Raw genomic sequence first — 16,242 nt, 5'->3', positions numbered from 1 at the left:
GGGATTAAGGAGTACACTTGCTTGATGAGCACTGGGTGATGTATGGAAGTGTTGAATCACTATATTGTACACCTGAAACTAATATTACACTGTATATTAACTAACTGGAATTTAAATAAAACCTAAAAAAAAAAAAAAAGAAGAAGAAAGAATAGGGCCCACATCTTGAAATATTGAAAGGGGAAGAAAAAACACATGCTTTTAGTTTTTTTTTTTTTTAGGTTTTTTTAAGTCACATTTTTACCCCATATATCTTTTAATTTGTAGTAAAATTTGGTTGTGTTTAAATTTACTGTATACCAGTGTTCACTTCAGCAGTACATATACTAAGTCTACTATATACTAAGTTATAGCAGATAAAGCAAGAGAAAGAGGCTTCCCCCCAGAAAAAGAGACATGAGCCCCAGTCACCCAGGGTCTGGAAAGATAACTTTCATTATTTTTTTTTTACCTTTCAGTAGTGGTAGCAAAAGGTTAGCTCAAAATCAATAGAAACAGAGAACCCAAATGGGCTTTATTTTAATTTGCTTTTGTGTTTTTTTACAAATATTTTGAGCACATACTAAGTGCAAAGAAACTGTTTTTGGTTTGAGGTTCATTTTATTTTATCACACTGATAATTTCCTGTGTTTCTAATTTATGATTAAAATTTTATTTTGCCTCAGGCTAAAAGAACCACACACTATGTCGAGAAGCCAAAAGTTTCTCATCTGGCTTTCTGATACGTAAGAATTTTAGTTTCTTTTTTTTTGATATATGAGTTATTGTTTTACCTCTATCTATTAAGTACTATGTTAATAATTTAGAGCAAGCTTCCTATATGTGATTTGTAACAAGGACATGTTGAGCACCTACTATGTTGGTAGTTGTATATGAATCATTTAGAACTACTTTAATTACTAGTCACAAACCTAAAGAGGAATCTTGAGAGATAATCTCATCCAGCTTCAGGATAAAACTGAGTGCCCTCCTACCCAAAGGTAAATGATTGACTTAGGGTTATCTAGCTAGTTAATAGCTGAGGTGGTATATAAAACCATTCCCTTCTACCTATTTGCTGTTTTCATGATAGAAAGAAGTGTGTACGGCATATAGTATATGTAAAAGTGTGTATTGACTAGCAGCACATTTCTCTGAAAAATCTGCACACACACACACACACACACACACAAAATCTGCACCAAGACTTAATAGCAGACAGGAAGCCCAACCTTTAGGATGGGCATCTACTTTAAAGAAAATACTTTAATTTGAGTTTAATTTTAGGTAAATACTACAATGTTACTGTGCTATATTTTGCTTTAAAATGGAACCCGGAATGCTTACATGATAGTCCTAATCACAACCTTTTAAGTTACTTAGCTCCTCTTTCAAAGAGTTGGAAAACTAGTTTTATCTTTTCTCTGTGCCACAGGGTTTATTCTTTTTTGTTTTATTCCTGATTTAATTTCTAGTTTCCAGGGATACTTTTTTTTGGTGTTACATGCATATGATTTTTAGTTTCTATTAATCATTTTAATAGACATAAACAGAATAGAAATAATATGTATAACTTTCCAGTATAGTTCATTCCCATCGTGCTCAAATGATTTGTATTCTAAGAGTTCACTTTTAGGTCAATTATTTAGAACTTTAAAAAATGCAGTTTTCCTATTTATAGTGTAGTTAAAGGACATTAAGTTTCTAAGACAGCACATGAAAGACTAACCCATTAGGTAAATGAACTATGATATTATAGAACTTGACCCAAGTCCACTACCTTATTTTAACTTGGAAAGTTAGAGACAGGCTTCTCAGCTCTCTCTCACTTGTTAGAGTGTCAACAGGGAAAGTGAGGAAGCCTCTTGTCATCCATCAAGTGGCTTCAGTAAGAATGGGTCTCTTGAGGACCTCCTTACAGAAGGAATAGAAAAGAGGTGCTGGTCTTCCAGCAAGCAGCCAGCAGTGAAAAGGAGAACGCAGCACTCAGAACATCAATGCATCCATAGCAGTCATTCCTTGAAGTCATTGTTTTATTGCTAAGCCATTAGGATTAAATTCAACTAGGAATAATAAACTCTAAATGGGCTAAATTAGGACTAAGGACTAATTTTAGTCCCTCGTTAGAGCCAAGAAGTATCTAAATTTGTTCTTCTCTTTTTCTAGCTTACTAATGAGAAAAGCCTTGTTTGACCACCTCACTGCCAGAGGCATTCAGGTAAGTTTCTGGAATGATGCATTTTGGGAACAGTATAGCTCACCAGTTTAACACTAGTGTAAAGGGCAGGAACTTAATTTCGTCCCAGTTCTGATGCTGCTGCTTTACTGGTTCACAAATGAAGACATTAAGTTCTGCCTTACATTTAACAAGAAAGCATTGGCATTTTAGTAACTGGAGTCCACTTGTGTAGGTGAGAGTACCTAAAGCCAGAGGGTGGGACAGTGTATATTTAATGAATAAACTAAAATTTCTTTAAAGGGTTCAGTGATTTCTTAACATTACAGGTTTAAAAGGCTGTTTCTAGGTATGCTGAGATTGTAGTATATAAACGCTATTATAAAAATTATTTTCGCCAGTCCTGGTGGCACAGCGGTTTAGCGCCACCTGCAGCCCAGGGCGTGATCCTGGAGACCCTGGATCAAGTCCCACGTCAGGCTCTCTGCATGGTGCCTGTTTCTCCCTCTGCCTGTGTCTCTGCCTCCCTCTCTCTCTCTGTGTGTGTCTCTATGAATAAATAAATAAAGTATTTTAAAAAATTATTTTCTATTTTAACATTTCTTCTTATACTTCTAATGCTTCTAATTTTCAGGTGTATATTTGGGTATTGAATGAAGAACAAGAATACAAACGAGCTTTTGATTTGGGAGCAACTGGGGTGATGACAGACTATCCAACAAAGCTTAAGGATTTTTTACATAATTTTTCATCATAGAAAAGGAGATACTCAGAAGCAAAGAAAACATGAAAAGACCTAAGGAAAAAAAAACCCACAACAAGTTTGCCATCATTTTCCTAAGCCATTTCCAGAATGGTAAAGGTTTAATCATTTAAGTTTTTATTACCTCATTTTTAAGCTTGTCTGAGAATGTAGAGACTATATATTGTATATTTATTTTAAACGATATTGCATATTTTACATTTGTAAATTGTTTAGAAAGATAACTGGTTATGAGAAGTAGATTATTGATCAAGAGTTCTGTATATGATACAGTATTCTAAGTAATTGTAAAATCAAAGACTCTTGGATAAATTTGACATTTGCCTTCACTAGAATAAGATCAACTAATTAGTAAAGCAAAATTGTTGAAGGCCACTACAGCTATTCTGAGTTGCCTTGTTATTTCAGTACATGTTAGTTTAGAAGGAAATAAAATACAGTGAGAGGAGATCTTAGAAATCAGTGATACAGTTATCTGACAAGCTGTACCTTGTTAACAGAAGGGAAGACTCAAAAAAACTGAAACTTTATTACTTGATCAGAAATTAAAACTGTAGACATTTAGATTTCTTGGTTGCTGTTGTTAATGGGGACATTCTATTTGGAATCTTCTTCAGGTGTAACAGTGTTACCATGTCCTTTCTTTTTCATAAACATTAAAATTGGACTTATTAAATGCGAATTAAGACAAGATCCAAATAGTCATATATTTGTTTCCTCTAAAGACATGTAAATTTTCCACTTTTGGCAATGAATAACTGGGCCTATAACTAGATTTTAAATAACGTCTTGAATCCTAGTAATCATATGAAACTGACAAAAGTACATATCATTGTTTCTAATACTCACACTATAAACCACCTGTTCCTGACCTGTAAGGATTAATTCTTCTGAATATTAAGTGGAAACAGAATTGCTCAAAGCATTAGGCATCACTTTCTCAGCTTTTCTGATGTGACTCCCTGTAAATCTGTTTCTAATCTTTTTCACTAATTTTCATTATCTATTTGGGAAGTCAATCTACTCTGGAACAAGGCTTTCTTACCTAGATTACATCTCTCACTTGGAATTTGCCAGCTAGCAACCATGAAGGATGATCATACTCCCACCTGTCCCTTGATGACATAAATAACATTTGCTTTTTTGTTTCAATTGAAATAAAGTTTTACAAGAACAAAATAAGTGTTCTTCATTGCTTTTTTGCAATTGTAATTCCAGAAATGCTTTATAGATTTTGGGGGGTGAAGAATTTAGTCAGGTGATAAATTGATAACAGGAGTAAGCACACCTGAGATTTTTCTCTCGAGTAAGGAAAACAAAAAAATGTGGAAACACTCTTATGGTAACAGAAGTTGCTTCTTGGCATTTGAACAAATAACTTGGGCAGGTAACCCATTAAATCAGTCATTTTTAATTTCACTTACTAAAATTTATTATACCGTTGCTATGGATTATTTTGATCACTTTGATATGACTTTTATTTTTTCTTTCTGACTTTTATTTTGTTATTATTCAGAGCAGCTCATATTACAGGGTCAGCATATTTTTTCTGTCAGCCAGTAGAAGATAAAGTGACCAATATGGTAAAGATGTTTAGAAAGTCATGTTTTAAAAGTTTGCTAATTTTGGGGTGCTATCTGGCTTAGTTGGAAAAGCATAGAATTCCTGATGTCAGGGTCATTAATTTGAGCCCCATGCGGGGAATAGTTTACTTAAAAAAAAAAAAAAAAAGATTTGTCAATTTTATATAGTCAAAGTAACTTTAATTCACTTAACATAAATATATAGTATTTTCAATAGAGTTGATATTCATGATCAGATAACATCTCAATACTGGTTTTCTGATTGGAGCATCACATTTTTTCTATTTATTTAAAGTAATCTCTATGCCCAATGTGGGGCTCCAACTCCAAGATCCCAAGATCAAGAGTCACATACTCTACCGAGTCAGCCAGGTGCCGCCAGAACATCATTTTTTTTTTTTTAAGATTTTATTTATGAAAGAAAGAGTGTGCACGTGCACACAGGAACGGGACAGGGCAGAGCAGGAGGGAGAAGCTGACTCCCTGCTGAGCAGGGAGCCCAATGTGAGACTTAATCCCAGGACCCTGGGATCATGACCTGGGACAAAGGCAGATGTTTAACTGACTGAGCCATCCAGGCACCACTGGAGCATCACATTTAAAAGAGCTTAAATACTTTTTCATTTTGAGATAGCTATTGCTAGGCATAGTGAACAGCATGGTGGGAAAGATAGAGAAGTGGTCACAGATGTGATTAGACCCTTCTACTGGGTGAGGCTGCCGCTAAATGTGACAGGCCCAGCTATAGGTCTAATTCAGCATGCCAATAGTGGCCCAAGTGTATGGCAATAGGCAACAGTTGCCAGGCATTTTAGTAAACAATTGGCATGAGGGAGGTTTTTTGTTTTATTATTATTCGTGAGAGACACAGAGAGGAGCAGAGACACAGGCAGAGAGAGAAGCAGGCTCCTCATGGGGAACCTGACGTGGGATGTGGGACTCAATCCCAGGACTCCAGGATCATGCCCTGGGCCGAAGGCAGGCACTCAACCGTAGGGCCACCCAGGCATTCCTGAAGGACTTTTAATACTGAAAGGGAAGTGAGAGCTTCCCTGTTGGACTAAAGTCCTGGACATGTAATAGAACTGAAGAGCGGAGTGATAACACTGGACTAATTAATTATAGGAGTAAGTTGGCACTGAGTTTCAGAACTATTAACCCTCTCATTTCTGGCCAGAACTGGTTCTAGAAATGGAAGTGGGATCCTGACAACAGGTGAGCATCTAGAAGCCACAGCTGTGAAGAAAGAATGGCTACAATGGGTTGGGGGAAAACATAAAACTTAAATTGTGGTAGGTTGTAGTATGGGAAACCATTAACATAGAATGATTCATAACAAATGATTCTGCTTAGAGTTGTGCTAAAAAGGTGCGTTTAAAAATATATATAGTGAATTTGCTGTAGATAAAAGTTCCAATTGAGGGCACCTGGGTGGCTTAGTCAGTTAAAGCATCTGCCTTTGGCTCAGGTCATGATCCCAGGGTCCTGGGATTGAGCCCCATATCAGGCTCCCTGCTTGGCAGGAAGCCTGCTTTTCCCTCTCCCTCCACCCCTCCCTGCTCCTGCTCTCTCTCTCAAACAAAACAAAACAAAACCTTAAAAAAATTCCAACTGAAGGAAAGTCATAAATGCCAAGTTGAAGAGTTTGTTCTGAATAGAAAGTCATCTCTTTTAAGTAGGTGGCTAAACTCAAGACTTTTAAAAACAAGAACTGAAACCGCTAGGCAGTAATATGACATAATCACTTCGGTACCAAAAGGAAAATGTAATTAGCCGTCACACCAAGCACAAAACAAGATCAGAATCAAAGCAGTCAGATCCAGGAATCAAAGAGATCAGAATGCTGAAAGCATATCGAGATAACTTCTAAAGCCACTTTGTGATGTCTAGCTTTTCTGACTCTTAGCAGACACACTGGAAGTTGCAACATCCTATAATATGAAGGAAAGACACAAGCCTAGGCCAGAGAACAGTCCATAAATCAGGTCAAGAGGCTAACCAGATCCAGTTGCTATTAGATTGTCCCAAAATGAATTTGGCAATAGTCTACAGAATGGGAGACTTGCAGCAATCCAGGCCTGAGGTAATAGGGGTTCAAATGAAGGAAATGGCAATGAAAGTAGGCAAACAATGAATCTCTGCTTCTCTGAAAGGTGGAATTAGTAAGAGCCAGCGACTAGAGCTTAAAAGGAGAAGGGAAAGTCAGCACTCATCTCAAAGCTGCAAGAGATGGGGAACTTGAAGAGGGGAAACCAGTTTGGTGATAAAAATGATGACTGTGTTGTGCTCTTTAAAATGACAGAAGATTTGAAATAACAGATATTTGAGTGGCTGTGCTTTAAGTATGTTACTAGCCCTTGGAGGAAAGGATAGTTGGAGAAATAGATTTAGGAGTTTTGTATGCTTAATAGGTATGATTTTGCAAAGCTAGTACTTTAGAGGCGGTGTTAGTTCCTTTTCAGTATTCTACTTGCAATTTGAATAGGTTACTCTGCCACCAAGTGCCTATGAGTAGCCATACATTGGTCTTGCTTGTCCAGTAGTTTTAAAAAATTTAGATTTTATTATAAGATAACAGGATGGGGCCTGGACAGCTTCCGCTGGGTGAATGGGGATGATTATGCTAAGAGGACGCTGAGCAGGTATAGCTTTGTGTTACCCATTCCCAATTTGACCAGAACTGCTTTACTTTTTTATTTCACATGGGAATTCCACATAAGATTTGATTTAAAATAGGAGTTTTCTGCGAAAACAAAATTGGCCTTTGTAATCTTTGATCTAAGATCTTTTTCCCTTTCAGGCTTGAGAACCTCTTTCCTTCTTCCCTCCCTCCCTTACTTCCTAAATCACTCTAAGCCTTTTTCATTTAAAAAAAATATATATATATATATAATATTTATTTGAGGGTCACCTGGTTGGCTCAGCAGTTGAGCAGATGTCTGCCTTGGGCTCAGTGTGTGATTCCGGGTCTAGGGATTGAGTCCCACATTAGGCTCCCTGTGAGGAACCTGCTTCTCCCTTTGCCTATATCTCTGCCTCTCTTTCTCTGTCTCTCATGAATAAGTAAATTTTTTAAAACTCTTTTTTAAAAAAGGATTTTAGGGCAGTCCGGGTGGCTCAGCGGTTTAGCGCCGCCTTCAGCCCAGGGCATGATCCTGGAGACCCGGGGTCAAGTCCCACATTGGGCTCCCTGCACGGAGCCTGCTTCTCCCTCTGCCTATGTCTCTGCCTCTCTCTCTCTCTCTCTCTCTCTCTCTCTCTCTCATGAATAAATAAATAAAATCTCAAAAAAAAAAAGATTTTATTTGAGAAAGAGAGAATATGTGTAAGGACAGGGTGGGGGGCAGGGGAAGCAGGGCAGAGGGAGAGAATCTTCAAGCAGGCTCCACACTAAGCCGAAATCTGTTTGTTTGTTTGTTTGTTTTTATTTATTAGAATGTGAATGTGGGCACAGGAGCAACGGGTTAGGGGTGAAGGTGGGAGGGGAAGGGCAGAGGGAAAGGGAGAAGCAGACTCCCGACTGAGCAGGGAGCCCTACTTGGGGCTCAATTTCAGGACCTGAGATCATGACCTGAGCCGAAGGCAGACGCTTAATGGACTGAGCCACCCAGGTGCTGCAATGGTCCTTCTTCCTGGTTAAAAACTTCTCAAGGAAAATCAATGGGTGGGGGAGAAGCACAGGGCATGAACAGGTAACCCACAAATGTAAACAGTAAACAAACAAAAAATGTCTAACCTCCCTAGTCGTCAAGAACTATCAATTAAAACAACATTGAGTGAAATACCAATTCCCAACTCTTAGATGGGCAAGAGTGAAAGGCATGGAGAAACAGGCGCTCATGAGTTGTTGGTGGGAATATAAATTGACAGAACACTTTGATTGACTTGACACTATCCTTAAATACATCCTTTCATTCAGAAATTCCAGTGCTAGGAATAACATCCTAAGAAAATAATAGGATAGGGATGCCTGGGTGGCTCAGCGGTGAAGCGCTTGCCTTTGGCCCAGGGCGTGATCCTGGAGTCCAGGATCGAGTCCCTAATCGGGCTTCCTGCGTGGAGCCTGCTTCTCACTCTGCCTGTGTCTCTGCCTCTCTCTCTCTCTGTGTCTCTCATGAATAAATAAATAAAATATTTAAAAAAATAATAATAAGATAAATGCTCCAACGGTAACTATGCAGAGTAAAAAACTGGAAACAATCTAAATATGCAACATTAAGGAACTAGTTAAATTATAGATGCATACAATGATCTCATATTACTTTCATTACAGTAATATGAGATATTAATAAAAGATATTAAGTGAAAAGACTAAGTCATAAAGCTATATACTGTGTGAACAAAAATATATACATTCATTTTAAAACAAATGATATCAAGGTTTCATTTGTGGTTTTTATGATGATGGGATTATGAGTGACTTATTTTTACTTGTCTACAATGAATAGACATCAATTTTAATTAATCAAAATTAATGAAAAATCACTTAAAAATAAACACCTGGGGACACCTGGGTGGCTCAATGGTTGGGTGTCTGCCTTCAGCTTAAGGTGTGATCTCAGGATCCAGTATCCTGTCCCACATCGGGCTCCCTGTGGAGAACCTACTTCTCCTTCTGCCTGTGTCTCTGCCTCTCTCTCTGTGTGTCTCTCATGGATAAATAAATAAATCTTTAAAATAAATAAATAAATAAATAAATAAATAAATAAATAAATAAACACCTGTCCAGCTACTATAGAATTGTGTGTGTCCAGGGTCTTAGCAGGTGACTCTTCTCCAAATCTGGGGTTCTTTCTTAAGGAAAGAAACCTTTAAAAAAAAAGGAAAGAAACCTTTGAGCAGAGAGCCTGTCTACTGCCCTGCCCACCACTCCCTCGTGATAAATTCAATAAACTTCTATCTCCTTTGGAAAAAAAAAAAGAAATTAACCTTTAACTGCCAACTTGGAGTTAATCGAAGAATCCAGGTTTCCTGTTTAGTCAGCAAAGCAGGAAAGAGGAATTATGGCTTTTCTTTGGATGTGATCCAGAGATTGGAAATTCATAATTCCACAACTCAAAGAGATTTACTTGTTATTGATTTTTTGCTCTATTCCACTATTTTTCATAGTGTATGGTTTTTGAGGTTTTAACATGGTTATGACATTATATAAATACTTTCACATCATGTTTTTTCCCGTTTAACATGAACAGTTTCCCATTTTTAAAAAAGATTTTATTTATTTATTTTTGAGAGACATACAGAGAGAGGCAGAGACATAGGCAGAGCGGGAAGCAGGCTCCTTCTGGGGATCCCGACGCGGGACTCAATCCCGGATCCTGGGATCACACCCTGGGCCAAAGGCAGACGCTCAACCACTGAGCCACCCAGGCGTCTCCCATCTTATAAATTCTTTTAAAAATATGGAATGCTGGAGGTGTCTGGGTGGCTCAGCTGGTTGGGCATCTGACTTTTTTTTTAAAAGATTTTACTTATTATTCATGAGAGACCGAGAGAGAAAGGCAGAGACATAGGCAGAGAGAGAAGCAAGCCTCCTGCAGGGAACCAGATGCAGGACTAGGTCCCAGGAATCCAGGATCACGACCTGAGTCAAAGGTAGACGCTCAGCCACTGAGCCACCCAGGTGTCCCTGACAGCTGACTATTGATTTAGGCTCAGGTCGTGATCTCATGGGATGGAGCCTTCAGTCTAGTTGGGCTCTGAGCTCAGTGGGGAGTCTGTTTGAAGATTCTCTTCCTCTGCCCTTCCCCACCCACTGTGCCTCAGGCACAAGAGTGCATGCTCTCTCTGTAAAATGAATAAATCTTTTAAAAAATATGGAATACTATTTAATCAAGTAGATGTGCCATGATTTACTTATTACCCTGTCATTAAAAATTTAAGTTGTTTCTAATTGTTTATTAGTATAAATAATGCTGTGATGGACATTCTTAGGTACACCTCTTTCCCTCACACCAAATCATAAAATCCTAGATATTGAATATATTTACTTCTTTCCAACCCCACTCCTACCATCCTAGTACAAGTCACCATCATCTCTAGACTGAAACAGTACAACTGCTTTCTTCTTTCTAATTTTAATGTAATTTATTTTTGAAAAAGTAATATAGTTACTGGTTCATAGAGTACAAAAAAGGGTAGAGAGTGACATCTTTCTTTCTTTCTATCCTCCAATCACTGAATTCCCTCTCTGGAGGAAATAGGAAATCGATGTTATCATTCATTTATTCAGTCAATATTTATTGAGCACCTCCTGTAAATTAGTCACTTATTAGATCTGGAGGTATGGTATAATGGTAAGCAAGAGAGACATGGTATATAAGCCCTTGGATCTTACATTCCATTTGAGAATACAAACAAAAAGAGTTGACAAATATGATAACTTCAAGTTGAAGCAAATATTTTGAAGGACATAAATAGGGGATAGAGAAGAAATAATAAAGTTAAGCTTATTTCAGGTAAATAGTCAAGGTAGGCCTGTTTGAGAAGGTGGCATTTACACAGATCTAAAGCAAGAGGAAAGAAACATGCAAAGAAAATGAGGAAGAGTGCTTTAAGCCGCTGGAAGAGCTTGTGCAAAGGCCCTAAGGCAGGAAAGAGCTTGGAAGATACTAAGACTAAAAGAGGAGAGAGAGAACACAAGTGAAGATATTTGCTTTCCATGAGAAGAAGGACTTTTCCTCTACTGTAAATGAAAAGAATCAAGGTACAAATAAAAGCAGGGCTTATGGGTCTGCCTTCATCTGCCTTTAGCTCGGGTCATGACCCTAGGTTCCTGGGATCGAGCCCTGCATCAGACTTCCTGTTCAATGAGGAGCCTGCTTCTCCCTATCCCTCTGCCTGCCACTCCTCCTGCTGTGCTCTCTCTGTGTGTCAAATAAATATATAAAATTGTTTTTAAAAATTCATTTGAATGATATTTAGAGTGCACCTATTTTGTGTCAGTCATGGGATGAGCACAAGAGATGGAAAGTTTTCATTTCTGTCTTTTTTTAAAAAGTAAACTGCACTCAACATGGGGCTTGACCTCATGACCCTGAGATCAAGAGTCACATGCTCTACCCACTGCTCCCCTCATTTCTGTCTTTAAAAACTTTATAATGATTTCAGTAGAAGGATAGTTCTATAAATAAGGAAGAGCAGTAACATAGTATAGCTGCCTCCACAAATAGCCATGAAAGGAGGAAGTAAAAAAAAAAAAAAAAAGGACAGAAGAGCTAAAGGTGGTATAGTGGTATATTAGTCTTCTCAGGCTTCCATGACAAAAATACCAGAGACTGCGTGGTTTAATAGCAGGGATTTATTTTCTAAGTTCTGGATGCTGGAAGTCTGAGATCAAGATGTCAGCAGGATGAGATCTCTCTTCCTGGCTTGCAGATGGCACCTTCTTGCTGTATCCTCACACTTACTGTATCCTCACATGGCCTTTTCTCTGTAGGCATGCACAGAGAGGGTTTTGTTTTGTTTTGTTTTTATAAGTAGGCTCCACACCTAACACAGGGTTTGAACTCTCGACCCTGAGATCAAGAGGATCGAGAGTCAGATGCTTAACTGAGTGAGCCCCCCAGGTGCCCTAAGAAAGGTCTCTTATTAAAAGGACATCAGTCCTATCAGAGTAGGGCCCTACCTTTAGGGCCCCATTTAATCTTAATTATTTCCTTACAGGCTCTACTTCCAAGTATAGTCACACTGAGGATTAGGGCTTCAACATATGAATATTGGAGGTACATTTCAGTCCCCCTAAAATTCAGAGGAGTCCATAAGTGGGGATGGGGAAAAGTAAAAGAGCTGGAGATTGATTACATGTGGGACAAAGTAGAGATGAGAAGGGTAAATGGAGGAAATCTGAGAGGTTTAGAGAAGGAAACACTATGGCCACCCATGGTGGAGCTAGGTTAGACAGAAAATCTAGTATGGCCTGGAATTATCAGAAAGAAGCTGACGTTAGGACACCTGGGTGGCTCAGCAGTTGAGTGTCTGCTTTGGCTCAGGGTGTGATCCCGTGGTCCTGAGATGGGAGTCCCACATTGAGCTCTCTTCATGGGGCCTGCTTCTCCCTCTGCCTACATCTCTGCCTCTCTCTGTGTCTCTCATGAATAAATAAATAAAATTTTTAAAAAAGAAGCTGACATTTTAAAAAAAAGGTATTATTGTTTTCTCTAGCAGTCTATGGGCTTGTTTGGTATCAGCTGTTTGTAAATCTCCAACTAGTTATCCTAGAAAACTAAGAAATAAACATCAGCTTTCTTTCTTTCTTTCTTTCTTTCTTTCTTTCTTTCTTTCTTTCTTTCTCTCTTTCTTTATTTCTCTTTTTTTCTTTCTTTCTCTCTCCTTTTTTCTTTCCCCTAAGTTTGAAAGTTTGGGTATTGCTGAATAATAGCAATAAATTACATTTATATAAGAATTTAGATTTTGTTCATTTTTACATATGTTCTCATGTATTTTTTACAATGACCTGTAGAGTAGGTTGATAACAACATTCTCATTTTTTAGATGAAACTGAGATTAGGGAATTGACATGGTCACCTGGCTAGAACTGGTATGGCTGGGTCTTCTTACCTTCCCACTCACTCTGTTATTTCTAATTTGTCTTCAACTCACCATTCAATACTATGAAAAATGAACTTTCTAAATAAAAGCTACAAAGGAGAAAATCTCCATATGTCAAATGCATTAGTATTCTCTGACATGGCTTCAACAATATCGGTAGCACCATGGAGATGGAAATTAATGGTTGATATTCCCATCAGTAACTAAAACTATCGACAGTGAGAACAGGTGGAAAACATAATACTGCTTTGTTGGGAATGAAGGAATCTCAGATAAAAACGAAAAGTAAATTAAACATTTGTAAGTCTACCATCCAGAACTGACAACTATTAATATATTATTATATGATCCTTGGTTTTTTTCTCTTTAAGATTTTATTTTTACTTTTTAAATTAAAAAAAAAAAGCTTTTATTTATTATTAGAGAGAGTGAAAGAGAGAGCATGAACTGGGGTAATGGGAGAGAAAGAGGTAGACTCCCTGCTGAGCAGGGAGCCTGATATGGGGCTTGATTCCAGGACCCTGGGATCATGACCTGAACCCAAGGCAGACACTCAACGGACTGAGCCACCCAGGTGCCCCAAGATTTTATTTAAGTAATCTCTACACCCAGCCTGGGGCTCCAACTTATAACCCTAAGATCAAGAGTCACATGTTCCACCAATGAAACCAGCCAGGCACCCTGAGCCTTTGTTTTCTCTAATGGAAAAAACTAAAATCCTACAGACAAATGTTATCTAAGTCCTATCACCAGTCCCATTCTCCTTCCAGTTTGGCTAATGGGGACCCTAGTATAAGATCAGAGAGAGGGAGAAGAGTGAGATTGGTATTGATTCTCTCTATAAAATTGCTTTGGGCCAACTAAGTTCCTTGATTGAAAGGCAAGCTTATTTCAAGTTGGCTGTATTTCCAGGACTCTCTTTTAGGTTCCAGTAACAGCTCCCAGTCTTTCTACATTTTTTTTTTAAAGACACATTTATTCAGTGTCATGATCAGACTATTACATTTAGCAATCAACAGCATGGGTGCAAAAAAAAAAAAAAATCTACATCAAAACCCTTTGTTGGAATGCTTTACACTTTCCACAGAACAGAAACTAAAATAACCTGTTATACAATTAGTAACAAATACAGTCCTCGAGTTTTTTGCCCATACACATGAGTATTGTCTAAAACATGTCTTCTTTGTAGCAGCTAGGCCCTGCCACCACTGTGCTTGGCTGAGTTCACAAATCTGTTGTTGTAGCCTTCCCTGTCACTTCTCTGGCTCTCCTCTCCTGCTAAGCTTTGTTTCCTGGCAGTAATTAAAACCTTCTGCCACTGCCATAGCTGCTGCTGCTGCTGGAACCGCCATAGCCACCTTGGTTTTGTGGTTTGGCAAAGTATTGGCCTCCACCACCATAGGGGCCAGAGCTTCTGCCTCCAAAATTGCCTCCTTTCATGGGTCCAAAATTTGAGGATTGATTGTTGTAATTGCCAAAATCGTTATAGCTTCCGCCACCTCCAAAGTTGCTTCCGTCATTACCAAATCCGTTATAGCCATCCCCACTGCCACCGTATCCATCACCACCTCGACTGCCACCGAAGCCACCTCGACCACTAAAGTTCCCTCCATGACCAAAGTTGTCATTTCCACCAAAACCACCTCCAGGACCACCACCAAAGTTTCCAGAACCACTTCGGCCTCTTTGGCTGGACGAAGCACTAGCCATCTCTTGCTTCGATAGGGCTTTCCTTACTTCACAGTTGTGGCCATTCACAGGATGGTATTTTTGAATGACAATCTTGTCTAGAGTCGTGGTCGTCAAAGGTCACAAAAGCGAAAACTCTCTTTTTGCCACTGCCTCGGTCAGTCATGATCTCAATCACTTCGATTTTCCCATACTGTTCAAAATAATCTCTTAGATGATGTTCTTCAGTGTCTTCTTTAATGCCACCGACAAAAATCTTTTTCACAGTTAAGTGGGCACCGGGTCTTTGAGAATCCTCTCGGGAGCAGCCCTCTTTGGTTCCACGACTCTCCCGTCCACCTTGTGCGGCCCAGCGTTCATGGCCACGTCCACCTCCTCCACGTGGCCTATGTGACCAACCCAAAGCCTCTGGAGCACTTGGTGTTGGGGTCTCTCATTACCACACAGTCGGTAAGCGTCCCCCATTGCTCGAAATGGCTCCTCAGACTCTCATCCGTCGTTTTGAAGCTCAAACCTCCGATGAAGAGCTTCCGCAGCTGCTCGGGCTCTTTGGGAGACTCTGACTTAGACATGACGGCGGTGGGAGGGGAGACTTTAACGATGCTTCCTCGGCGGCGTCCAGGGGCCTCTGTCTACATTTTGTGAGTTGAAGAGTTGAAGAGTCTTGGCCATTTTACTATCCTTGCTTCCTCATACCTTTATAAATAATCTCTTATTAAGCAATATTCAAATTATTCTAATTTGAGTGTGCATCTGTTTCCTGCTTGTTCCTTGACCGATTCACATAGGAAGCTAGCCAAAATACACATTTTTAAACCTTTTTTCCCCCAATTAATTCACTTAATTATTCATTCATTCATTTAACAAATATTTAAAAAAAAAAAACCCATACGTATTTGAATGCCCCATGTGCCAGGCACTGGGCAAGGTGCTATGGTGGCTAAGTCAGTTGAGTGACTGACTCTTGATTTCTGCTGAGGTCATGATCTCAGGGTCCTGGGATCAAGCCCTGCGTTGGGATCTGTGCTCAGCAGGGAGCCTGCTTGAGATTCTCTCTCTCTCCCTCTGCACACTCATGCTCTCTCTCTCTCTCAAATAAATAAATAAATAAATAAATAAATAAATAAATAAAGACACAGTTCCTGTGTTTGGAAGAAGACTTACAATAAAAAAGCAACTTACATTTGGCTAGTTATGATATAATAGAGGGTTAAGGGGGCAGCAGCAATTTTAGATTAAGTGACCAGGGAAGGCCTCTCTGAGGTGATATTTCAGCCTAAAGTATGAGATAAAACATGAGAGAAGAGTGATTAAGGCAGAAGAAGTGCAATCAGTGGGAAAGTGCTTGATGTTTTCAAGGAGCGGAAGGGAAACCAGAGCAAAGTGAGCTGGGGGATGCAGTGTAAGGCTAGAGACCTAGGTAGGAATGAGATGTGTAGGGCTTTTCCCATAGGTCCTGGTAAAAAAATTTGCATTTTATTCTAAATGCAATCAGGAGCCAC

The 16,242-nt window shown here is 39.0% G+C and overlaps 1 protein-coding gene across 1 annotated transcript in view; it reads left to right on the top strand.

Moving 5' to 3' along the window:
• GDPD1 (glycerophosphodiester phosphodiesterase domain containing 1) overlaps positions 1–4,097 on the top strand; it is a 54,316-nt gene extending 50,219 nt beyond the window's left edge. Inside the window, exons 8-10 of the mRNA XM_041723843.1 lie at positions 666–725; positions 2,146–2,197; positions 2,790–4,097. Coding sequence (XP_041579777.1) covers positions 666–725; positions 2,146–2,197; positions 2,790–2,912 — 235 coding nt within the window. The 3' untranslated portion in view covers positions 2,913–4,097. The remainder of the gene's footprint in view (positions 1–665; positions 726–2,145; positions 2,198–2,789) is intronic.
• The last annotated feature ends 12,145 nt before the right edge of the window (positions 4,098–16,242 follow it).

This window comes from Vulpes lagopus, chromosome 12 (assembly GCF_018345385.1).
Source record: "Vulpes lagopus strain Blue_001 chromosome 12, ASM1834538v1, whole genome shotgun sequence".
NCBI classification, from domain to species: Eukaryota; Metazoa; Chordata; class Mammalia; order Carnivora; family Canidae; genus Vulpes; species Vulpes lagopus.
The sequence above is the reverse complement of the archived record's forward strand: the minus strand, read 5'-3'. Positions and strand labels throughout refer to the sequence as shown.